Source organism: Nematolebias whitei, chromosome 3 (assembly GCF_014905685.2).
Source record: "Nematolebias whitei isolate Nwh7 chromosome 3, NemWhi1, whole genome shotgun sequence".
NCBI classification, from domain to species: domain Eukaryota; kingdom Metazoa; phylum Chordata; class Actinopteri; order Cyprinodontiformes; family Rivulidae; genus Nematolebias; species Nematolebias whitei.
This window is the reverse complement of record NC_056500.1, coordinates 13,224,646-13,236,884: the sequence shown is the minus strand read 5'-3', so window position 1 is coordinate 13,236,884 and position 12,239 is coordinate 13,224,646. Positions and strand designations below refer to the sequence as shown.

The window sequence follows — 12,239 nt, the reverse complement described above, 5'->3', positions numbered from 1 at the left end:
TATATATATATATGTGGCAAGTAAGCTGTGGTAGATTTTAAAGCTCATTTGTTTCATGGTTTTGAAGTATTCTATTAATTTTAATGGGAAACAAGTCAGTAAAGTTTAATATTTTCAAAAGTATAAAAGTTTCATTACAGCTGAACTGATTTTAATGAGCTGAATGTTTTATGTGTGATTGGTTAAAATAGCTAAAAGTATGCTGAAGTTTTTACAGTCCCTCAAACGTCAAAAAGAAAGCTACGAACAGGAAAACTTGAGTGAATACAGACTTTGCATATGAACGATAAAGTGGACATCTCATCATTTGTTTGTGTTCTCTGTTGCATTTTTTTCTTTTTTAAATTACTTTTCATCTTTAAAGTTTTTGAGCAGTTTAGTTTAGCAACAGTATACATTTTCAATCTTAAATATAACTTCAAATACAAAACAAAAACTAACTTCAAATAAAAAAATACAAAAATATATCAAATAAAAAAATAAAGAAAAATACAAAGTCTAAATTCAAATAAAAGCAAAAGACTGCAAAGTCTGCAAGTAATGTAATATATATTTATATATATATATATATATATATATATATATATACAGTATATATATATATATATATATATATACCACGTCATGTTTTCAGTTGACAACCAAAAATGAAATGAGCAAACATGTTGCTCACAATCAGATTAAACTGACCTTCAAAACTGACACACACATACATGTGTATATATATATATTATATATATATATATATTTACATTTTAGAAGATCAAATAATTCCTTGGGCTACCCAAAGTGCTATAAGACACATTGGACATCTTTGAAATATGATTGTGGACAGGTTTTTGTGACAGACAGAACATATTGGGTTCCAGCTGTCAGCTGCTGAGCATTAAAAGCTTAGAAACAGGTGAGAGTGGCTCTGAAGGTGAACCTCAGGGGGGGTTACTGCATCTCCAGCCCCTGTGTGACATGAACACACACTTTTCCTCTCCCCTGGCCCCTCAGGGACGAGCAAAGACGGGGGATGAGAGAATCCCTTATGATCTTTCATTTCTGTTGATGCGTGTGTTTGTCGCTTGTGTGTTACTTGAAATCAGACAAAAAAATATAAGTCCCAGCATTTCTTGAAGTGTCACTGGCAGCTCTGGTAGGTGTTTGGGATCAGTCGCAGCTACAACTACACTAAAATGTCTGTTATTATCAGTAAAATTAAATGAGTTTTAGTCATTTTGTGTGATATAAGGTAGAGTTCATTCAGGCCTAAAAAATCCGACCTGGCCTGAACTCGTAGTTTGTTTGTTTTTTCGAGCCTGACCCGGACCCGTCGGATTAAATGTAATTACAGGCCCGAACCCGGAAAAAAAAACAAAAAAACTTTTATTTATTTATTTATTTTTATTAAGTTTTGACTGCTTTTGTAAGCAAATCAGTTTGACATGATATTTTAAAATGTATTTCAAAGAAAGGAACATATAAGATTTCTTGTTTCACCAAATGAATATTAGCATACAAAATGAATAGCCTAAAAAAAATCAACTCTAAAGATAGGCTATTGTACAGATGAACAAAAATACTTATAGAACTAAATTATTTGGAAAAATATAGAACAAGTCTATTTTAATTGAACACGCTGCTCGCTTCGGCTTTTGTAGATGCTGCTACTTCCTTCACCACAGATGACAGCAGATGCGGAGACATGCGCGGCAGAGTGGCACTTGGTTCCAAAAAATCTGACCTGACCCAAGCAAAGCCATCATCTCCGAACCCCACCTGATCCGACAAATTAACAATAACTGCAGGACCGAAACCGAACCCCCCCCCCAAAAAAAAAATTCTAATTAAGCTTTGACTGCTTATACCACCAACTATTATTAACGGTTGGCGGACGCACGGCTGAGTAAAGTGGGTAGAAGATCTGCGCTGAGGAGCCATCAAAGTGCACTGGACCCTGCTCTGACATGTCAGATATTTTGTGATCTTACCTGTGTGGGTCGTCGGCCACGTGCATCTGCCGAGTGCAGCAGCTGAATGAACATCCATTTGAGCTGATGGATCGCTGACAGTAGTCCATCTGAAGCTTAACTGAACTTTTTACCTCTTTAACCAGCCGGTCAGCGCACGGTGAAATGACTGTGTGCGGCTGGTGATAGTATGGAAAGCCATGTTTGCATATAATTGGATCATCGGCTGCGTACGTCCCTGATGCAATAAAAACCCCGACACTGACCCAGCCCCCACATTAAGCACATAATTATGGCCCGGCCCAGTCCGAATCTGGGTCGGGCAGGGCCAGGCTCCGGGTTCAGGTTAGAAATGACAGCTCTAATGCGCGGCCGGTGATCAGCTGATCCGTCTGAGCTTAAATGGACTTTTTTTTTTTTTTTACCTTTTTCAATCGGCGGGTTGGACCTGCCTCCTCCTCAACAAGTAGATTAACATGATTTTATATTGTGCATTTTTATTTAGTTTTCTTTGTGTTGTATGATTCGTAAAACTGCATCATAGAAGCCCGAGCCAACACATGCAATTATTGCGCAATGTGCTAGCGGCAGCGCTACCCTCTTCACAGTCTGGTTAACTACTTCACTCTTCTTTCTTTCCTCTTCCTCTCAACAAATAAACTTACTGCTTCCTCCTCAACAAGTAGATCAACACAATTTTATATTGTGTGTTCATATTTACTTTTATTTGTGCTGTATGATTTGTAAAACCATATCAAAAGCCAGAGACCGACCCGGTCCACCCATCCAGCACATTATTTTTGCCAGGCCCAGGCCCACATTAGAAATGACAGCTCTAATATAAGGTCATTTGGCTGTGGAAGGCTGTGTGACTCCAAACGTTACTTGTAGATATTCAACCAATGATTACTTTCTGCAAGTTGCCCTGTGGGTCAGATGATAGTCAAAACTGTCGTCATAAAAACAAGTGACTTCTAAAGGACTTCCCTATTTGCCAAACAAGGAGAGTAGTTTTCTATTTGGACCTGACCTCATCAAGTCCAGTCCCTAAGGGGAGTGTCTCGCACTTAAACTTTCACACAAACAAGCAAACACCTACAAAACCCAAATTAACGCAGAAGTGAGCAAGTTGCCCACATCTGCAAAGGACATGATGCTTTTGAACAGACACGGTCTCAGGAGGACAATGAAGAGCAAAGCTGCATGTGTAAACGTGCACGCACACACACTTCCACACGTTCTCTCCTAAAGGCCTCGGTGCTGCTCCAGGTTGCATTCAAAGCAGGTAAAGCAGGTTTTAGCTGACTTGAATGGAAGGATTTAGCTAAGGGCCCACAGTCATTACAGCCGTTTTCCTTCTCTCAGCACCTTTTATTAACCACAGTGGGGGGGTTGAAAGGTGGGATCTATGCAGCAGACTACAGATTAAGTATTTTTACTTTTATAACTTACAGCACTACACTAATACTCAGACTTTATGAGGAATATTTGCTTGCGTACACAACTGTCTGATAATAACGCAAACATTAATGATGTAATTGGTCGAGCAGGACTTTAAATAAAAAATGAAACGGCGGCTTTGAAAATTAAATTTATTGCTGGAGAAGGGAAAGCATTATATATATCTACAGACTCAATCATTGTAGTCACTCTTCTTCTTTGGGCAATCCTACTGTACTTATTAATTTGATTTCATGGGTGCAGGTGTGACTGTTTGCGATGCAGCTGATTGTGCACAAGTGTGTGTGGGGGTGGAAACTATGATGGCAGGTATTGAGGGCAAATCATCTACACACTTGTGTGTAAAAGCAAAATAATTGCTCAGTGGGGGACAAGAGGAGGGCACATGGATGGGGTGCACAGTGTGTGTGTGACTGAGTGAGTGTTTGTCAGTGATTATTACCTTGACCTTGATTTCCCCCAAGGCTGCATTAAAGGCTCTCAATCTTTTTTTTTTGTGGGTTTCTCTGTGTGTTTGTGCATTTCTGTGTGCGTGCGCCAGGGGAGAAGAGCAAGACAGTAGAACTGGAGGATGTGAAATTTCATCAGTGCGTCCGTCTGTCACGCTTCGAGAATGACCGCACCATCTCTTTCATCCCCCCTGACGGCGAGAGCGAGCTCATGTCATACCGCCTCAACACAGCAGTGAGTGGGACGCACAAACACACACACATCAACACCACCTGAAAATCACCAAGAATGGGAGTTATTCACTTGGCACAATCTCAAACTCCTGAATCACAAACTTTATTGGTTTTGTCCTAAATGATTTTCATTTTTACCCGTTGTAATTCTCCAACTCACCGCAAGAGGGCGCTGTGCAAAAAAAACCCCGTAATTGTATTGTTCAATTCTTTGTTTTAGATATAATTGTAGGAACGTCAATTAAAATAAACTGTTTATGTTGCTGTTAATTTTAGCTGTCAGATCAAATGTTGTGTCCTCAACTCTGAACAAATGACCCTGCAAAACACTGAAAACTTGTAAAGTTTACAGCATAACAATCACGAGAGTATCTGTTATGGCAACCTTGATGCTTGTGGCTGAAACGCTCAAGTTAAGTGTCCTGGAATATTTGCTAAATGTGGGTTTTAGGTGTGGCAACAAACTGCGAATACCTGCTTCTGTTTGTGTTTGACTTTTCATGTTTCCACTTTGTCGGATTAGTTGTTCCAACTAACAGATCTGTGCACCAAGTGCTCAGAAACTCCTTCGTTGGTAAAACAGATGTACTGCAGGCCCCTGCATTCAATCAGTTCCTTATCTGATGCCATGCATGCTGTATTTCCTGTCTTCTCATAAAATATACCCCATTCTCTCATTCGCTTTTAGTTAGTAGCTGTTAGCCCCAGAGTTTAAATTGTGCAGCATGCATCTTCATTATGTGAGCGTTGGTGAATTTGTGATTATTCTCGTTCTCATGCAGGCAGAGATCAGGTAGAGCTGGCCGGTTCAAAACCTCGGAACAAAATAAATATGTCCAACTTAACAATATAAAATACTTTTATTTTTGCTGCATCCACCTCACTACGAAAACTAAATATTGTCCATGTCCAATATTTTATTATTCACGAGGAAGAGAAAGGTACCAAAACCCACCCCTTCATATTTGGTATCATTGAAAAGCCCTAAATTCCTTCTGTAGAGAACAAAATGTGTTAATTCAGTAGCATGCTGTGGGTCGGACATATTCAAGTTTACAAATGTCCTTCAAGGAGGACATATTTGAAGTAGTAGGTAGTCAGGAGGATTTACATAAAAACCAATGTGATGTGCATTGTTATTTTGTTTAAAACATTGACTTGGTTCACAGTATGGAAACTGTATATTTGTATATAGAAATACATGAAAGGAGTCAAAAATGGTTTCGTTTTTCTTTTTAATCCGCTCTCAGCTAGATTTGCCCCAATGACCTGCTGTAATCAAAAAGCTGACCTAGCTTTGTAGCACCAGGTCCTTTTAAATGAGAGTAAACGCTTTAGATGTTATTTATCCCACTTTTACAAGCACAGCATCTTGTTTTCTCTCTTGTCCTCTCTATCACTGAAGCGATGTTAGCAGCTTGATGCTCCCTAACACTTCTGACCTTGTTCTCTCTGTCGTTCGATATGTCCCTGACAGGTGAAGCCTCTTATATGGATTGAGAGTGTGATTGAAAAGTTCTCTCACAGCCGTGTGGAGATCAAAGTCAAGGTAATGACAAGTGATACACAAACATCAAGGTGCACACTTGCTGTAACAAATGGACCGCGTCCTATTGCTGATCCATTGTCCCTCCAATCAAACTCATTGTAGTATTCATGATGCATATGTCTCAAGTGGATCACCATCTGTTTGATGCCTTGAAGTCCATACAAACTCAAAATTACAACCAGCACTCGTGGTTGTTCTCTTTTTTTTTTTTTTTCATATAAAAATCCTGCATGCTGTCTGAACTCTGTCCTGTCACCTTTAACAGGCTCGAAGTCAGTTTAAGAGCCGGTCTACTGCCAACAACGTTTCCATCATGGTGCCGGTGCCCAGCGATGCTGACTCGCCCAAGTTCAAGACCAGCACAGGCAGCGCCAAGTGGGTGCCAGAGAAGAACGTGGTGCAGTGGAACATCAAATCCTTCCCTGTTAGTGGCACGTTTAATAAGTGTGTTACACAAAATCCATTTAAATGCAGCAAAACTAACTTTTTCTTCTTCTGCAGCCATTCAGGTCTTTTGCTACATTTTCCTTTATTCTAGCCTTTTGCTACATTAGCTTTTAGCTAATGTTTTGCTGCTTTCCATTAGCATTTAATGTTCTGCTTCTTTTCGGTTTGACAACTAGTGTCTGCTTTTCCAGTAAATTTCAGCACGTCAGTCAGCTCTTCTCATTCACACTGTACAGAAAATGCAATTTCTCTAGTTTATAAATACATCCCTATTGCAGAATGTGTTTAATCAGTTTCTATAATTTCCCACAGCAGGTGGTGCAATTTAAATATTAATTTCTATTTTCTGGTTGAATTTCAAGATATAGCTAAGTTGTCCCTAGGTGTGAGTGAGAGAGTGGATGGTTTGTTTCTTGACCTGTCCAGGAGGTCTCTTGCACAGTGATGGCTGGACATGGGCATCAGTGACCCCCGCGACCCGAAAAGGAAGCAGCGGGTAAAAGATAAGGCATGGATGCATGGATGGATGGATGGATGGATGCATGCATGGATGGATGGATTTACAAGCAGAGCTGCATGAAAAAGAGGCACATTTTTATAATCTTGAAACGACTTTAAAATGAAGTTGTTTTGTGATAAATGGGAGACAGGAGCCATTTATTATATTGTCACTGACCACTCCATACATTTCATCTGTTGTCGCCTTGTCGCTTCAGTGTGATTCTTCACTTTAAAGCCCGTTTAAAAACAACTTTTTATTTTAAAAAAGAAAAGAAAGAACAAGTCGTAGCACATTAATTCAGTAGAGATTCCTTTAATCTGTCAGGTGCTGATATCCTCTCTGAAATTCATTACACCTTCGGCCTGTCAAGGAAGGTTAAGAATTACTAATGCCACTTTGTTATCCAGCTGGTGTGTGACTCGGAAAAACTTTTCGTTGGTTTTCACCTTTGAACGCTGTAAAATTGCATATTCTCACAAGCAGCTGTCGTTAAGTAATTAATGAGGAAGGTCAGGAAAACAAGTGAAGCAGTGGCTTGTTGTGATGAATATGGTCCGTGAGCAGGTATGTGTCACTTCAATATGAAAATTATCATCTAGTAACAGAAAAAAAAAACCAAAAAGCTAAAAAAAGGTTTTCTTTTTAAGCTATTTTTATTTTTTTTTTAAAACCTGATTGTCACATAATACATATAATTGAAATGTTTACATAAATCTAAACTTTTGTCCGACCATTAATCATCTTCCTAAAAAGACACATGGAGGAAGCCATGGAAAACATGTTGGGCGTGGTCATTATTTCCACTGCACAGGGAATAAATATTAAGTGAAAAATCTACCGTATTTTTCAGACTATAAGGCACACTTAAAATCCTTTGATTTCTTTTTTTTTTTTTTTTAATCAACAGTGAGCTTTATAATACAGCGCGTCTTATGTATTAACTCTGGTTGTGCTTACTAACCTCGAACTGATTTTATGTGCTTATTGTGAATGAGTCGAATAAAGTTTGACTTATCTGACTGTTTTCTTTCGTTTAATGCGCCTTGTAATCCAGTGCGCCTTATAGTCCAAAAAACATGGTACTATAAAAGTAAAACTTTTTTCACCTGATGCCCCGCCAATAAAACTGATAAGTTCAGTGCTCGGATGATGTTCTCGACAATGATTAACCAGTTTTTTTCTGCTTCATTGGGAGTTGGGTGCACCAGACGCCAAGTCCTATAAAATATTTGACCTTGTTAGACAAAGGAGTTGTTCTTGTGTTGGCAGAAGATTTATTTATTTTTTTGTCTCGTATTGCTTTATTGTGCTACTAGTTATATTTTTATTAGGGAGTCTTCATAATGTCTCAGTATTGGCTTTCAGTTTACCTGTGAGTTGCAGAGGCATGCAGTCATGACTGCTTAGGGCTACGGTGGCCCTGAGGTGTAAATGAACAACATTTGAAATAATGGAATTACATTTGAAAAAAATTGAATTACATTAAACCAAAGTAGAAGTGGCTGAAACGGAAGTGGCTGGAATCATATTTGGAAAAACGGAATTACATTAAGCCAAAGCAGAAGTGGCGAAAATGGGGTCCGTGTACCATTCATTCAGTTGTTTTTTTAATTGAGAATCCAAATAAAAAAAAATAAAATAAAAAACAACTTTATGTCATTATTAGTTTTCATGAGGGATTAAAATACAGCCAAGCTTTTTGCATTTTTCACTTTATCCACACATCAAAAATCAAACATTTGTAAAATGCTGCACAACCTCATTTGATCTAGATTTTTATATTTCACCAACATGTGTGACCCGGAAAGCATCTTGATGTTTGATACATATATGCCTATACACAACAGAGGTTCCACTTTGGTCACTTCTGCTTTGGTTTAATATAATTTTGTTTTTTCATATGAAATTCCATTTTTTTCAAATATGATTCTGGTCACTTCCGCTTCGGCCACTTCCGCTTCGGCCACTTCCGCTTCGGCCACTTCCATTTTGGCTTAATGTAATTCCATTTTTTCAAATGTTGTGTTTTTGTTGTTGTTGTTTTTGTTGTTTGTTTTTCAAATGTAAACAAGCCGAAGTGGGGGCGATATGGGCGGAGGACAACAAAATAGTGTGCATGGCCAAGAATGCAGTTCTTAAAGCCGTGCACAGGAAAATGGAGCAGGATTTAAAAAACCTGGTCTTTTAAATTTGCCCCTGTGGCTCAATCACAAACACTCAGAATTCAGCGAAACTGCTGCAGAAAATTTGCCCGTTTTTTTTTTTTTTTTGGTTGCAATTTTCCTGCAAATTTGAGTCACAGACTTGTTTCCAACAATCACAGCCCAGTGAGGTATCTGACACAGGACGCAGACCCAGCGCTGTCACCTGAGACCTTTCACAATAACAAGTTTGTGGTCTGGTCTTTGTTCTGTTTGTGTGTTTACAGGGGGGTAAGGAGTACATGATGCGGGCACACTTCTGTCTACCCAGTGTAGAGAGTGGCGAGCTGGAGGCAAAGAGACCCATCACTGTTAATTTTGAGATTCCTTATTTCACTGTGTCTGGTATTCAGGTAGGCTTTTATAATAACAACCATTTCACAGTTTTCTTTAACCCTCATTGTCATTAGCCCAGTTTTTAATTTATGCATTTATATTGCTGTTGGTTTTGATGTCTTCCAACATGGCAATATATATAAAACTATGACACATTTAAATATGTGATGTACACTGGACAATACTGTGACTTCTCATCCTAAAAGTCAAAATTTTAATTAAATTAACAAGTATTTATTGCTGAAGTTTAATATGATTTTTCAGCAACTGTATAGATAAAAGTTATCATTATGTAACAAATTCAAAAAGATGCTTGACAGTGATGAACATGGTCTTGTCTGAACTTTTTTAAAATTACTACTGCCAATTTTTTTTAAATTACCTTCTTCGGATTAAATATATATATATATATTTTTTTCAATTTAAACATTTATGTTCCTCTACTCCATTGTGAATAAAATATGGATTTATGAGATTTGACCTTTTTTTATGTTTTACACAACATCCCCATTTTTGTGGGAACTGGGGTTCTATGGTTAATTGAGGTTATCTTAAACTGATCTCATCCCAGAAGAAAAAAATAAATAAATCAATCAGTGTTTCATAAAATCCTTACTCATCAAATTTGGAAATGAATTGCTGTTTACATCAGCTGTAAGAGAGCAACTAAAGCACTGCTACAGACACAATGTCCTGGTAAATGTTGGTTAGCACCATTAAGGTGAACACGTTTTACCAATAATATACTGTATTTGATTGAAAATTAAAGAACATCTTTATGTTGTCCAGGTGCGCTACCTAAAGATCATAGAGAAGAGTGGTTACCAGGCGTTGCCATGGGTGCGCTACATCACACAGAGTGGAGGTGAGAAAATAAAATGCATCTGAACAATGAAAGCACATACATATACGCATTTCCTGCTTGGATTTGGATTCATGAATTAGTATTCATGAGAAAAGAAGCACCAAGGTAACAAACACCATTCTTGGGTTATGTAATATAAAACTCTGACTTTGTGACTTGTTTCTGGTCTAATTTACCAGTAGTTAACAGCTGCTGAAGAGAAGAGCACATGTTCAGAAAACAAATCCCTTACATAATAAAAAAAGTTCACATCTTCAGCTTTTTGAATAGGTTTCTTAAAAGGTGGACAAGGTTTGAGTCCAAACCATTAGTGCTTCCCTGCCTGATGTCTTCCCTGAGAGATCAGAGTCAAAATGTCTTCCAGCATTAATATTCACTGTGAGTCTCTAGAACAAACTGAGACAAACATCCATCATGTCTATATCAAGGCTTCATCATCACAAGTCGTGCCATCAGGGGATTCAGTACAGGTAGAAACAGGAGGATGGAAAGGTTACTAACTGTCTGGCTTTGTTCAGGCTTGGTTAAAAGATTTGTTGCTGTTCATGTTTGAACATAAATTGCATTTGAGTTTGTTTTACAGTGCTACTGCGTGAGATCTTGAGATGCTGTCCAGTAGAACTGTCATTTCTAACCCAGAGCCTGGCCCGACCCAGATTAGGGATTGGCCGGGCCATAATAATGTGCTTAATGTGCAGGCCCGGTCGGTGTTGGGCTTTTTATTGCATCAGCAGACGTGCGCGGCTGGCGATCCAGTTATATTGCCACATGGCTTGCCATACATTTACCAGCCGCACAAGGCTATTGGACCGCACACTGACCAGCCTTGAAAGAGGTAAATAAAAGTTCAGTTAAGCTTGAAATGGGTCAGAAGTAAACGACCAGCACGAATGAAGCCAATTGATATGGAATGGATGTTCATTCAGCCGCTGCACTCAGCGGACATGCGCGGCCGACAGCCCAAACAGGTGAGATCCCAAAATAGCCGATATGTCAGAGCAGTGTCCGTGTCTGAATAATGCAGAATGCAGCAGGGATTTAATGCGCGTTGACGGCCATGAAAGGACAAACACCCCCTCAGCTCCGATCTTCTGCCCCCTTAGCCACTCGCGTCCACCAACCGTTAATAACTATATAAGCAGTCAAAGCTTAATTAAAAATATCTGGGGATTTTCAGGTTTGGACCTGTAATTACTGTTAATTCGTTGGGTCGGGTGGGGTTCGGAAATGATGGCTACGGCTGGGGCCGGGTCGGGTTGGATTTTTGGGGCCCGAATGCAACTCTACTGTCCAGAGAAGAAACTGTATCGATCAAACTCGGAAGTGATACCAAAGACAGGAAGAACACAGAAGTGTTGGCAGCTCATGAGATTTTACATTTGACAGCATGTTTGATACATGTAGCAAAAACTTTGGGGGTTTAAAAGTAAATTCTGAAGCCGTTTGTTGGACAGAGTCACATTACCATATATTGATAGCAATATCAATAGTTGGTTTTAATAAGGGTACTAATGAAAATCATCTGAAGATGAAGACTCAATCCCGCTGCCAGAAACCCTCAAGTTCCATCCTTACTAAACACACAAAAATAATAATTTGATTTGTTTTGTATCAGCTATATTCACGACCTGGCTCTGTCAGACACACATTTAAGAGTCCTTTGAAGCATTCAACCTGCTTCAAAGGACTGAAAAGGTTGAGCGATGCCAAAGAGTGCCAAAGGGCTCCCAGGGTGGCACTTTGCAAATGCCAAGCCTCCAATGCCTCCTTGCTGCTCTTGCAGCACAGAGACAAAACGGAAAGAAAGGGATGGAGAACAGGACAAAAGTTAAGTCTGAGTAAAAGTAAGAAGAGTAATGAAATGGTGACTGGAGAGAGGGCTATCATCACCCCTCTCTACTTCTGCCACAGGCCACACAGGGAGGGAGAAGGACAAGATCTAATTTCACTCACCACTTCTTTCATGCTGATTAAATAATGCCCTGATACTGCAGGCTGAAGGTACTGACTTATTAATGACTGAACAGGCATTGGGTTGCTGTACCATACAGCTCCAAGTCATAACATCCCTAAAATCTGACTGGGTCAGGTCAGAACTTGAGGCAAGACACACAAACTGTAGTTTTAAGATGGCTTATTACTGATACACACTGTCTTTGTGATTTGATTTGGGAAGGTGTTTTCCTTTGTTTTTGTTAGAGCTTCTTTCAGCTTCCTTTTGCAAAAAAAAAAAAAAA

General features: G+C 39.0%; 1 protein-coding gene across 1 annotated transcript in view; it reads left to right on the top strand.

The window, feature by feature from the left end:
- Nucleotides 1-12,239, top strand: part of ap1m3 (adaptor related protein complex 1 subunit mu 3) — a 34,388-nt gene that overhangs the window by 19,708 nt on the left and 2,441 nt on the right. Inside the window, exons 7-11 of the mRNA XM_037674539.1 lie at nt 3,961-4,103; nt 5,580-5,651; nt 5,917-6,075; nt 9,029-9,154; nt 9,927-10,002. Of these exons, the coding sequence (XP_037530467.1) occupies nt 3,961-4,103; nt 5,580-5,651; nt 5,917-6,075; nt 9,029-9,154; nt 9,927-10,002 (576 nt within the window). The remainder of the gene's footprint in view (nt 1-3,960; nt 4,104-5,579; nt 5,652-5,916; nt 6,076-9,028; nt 9,155-9,926; nt 10,003-12,239) is intronic.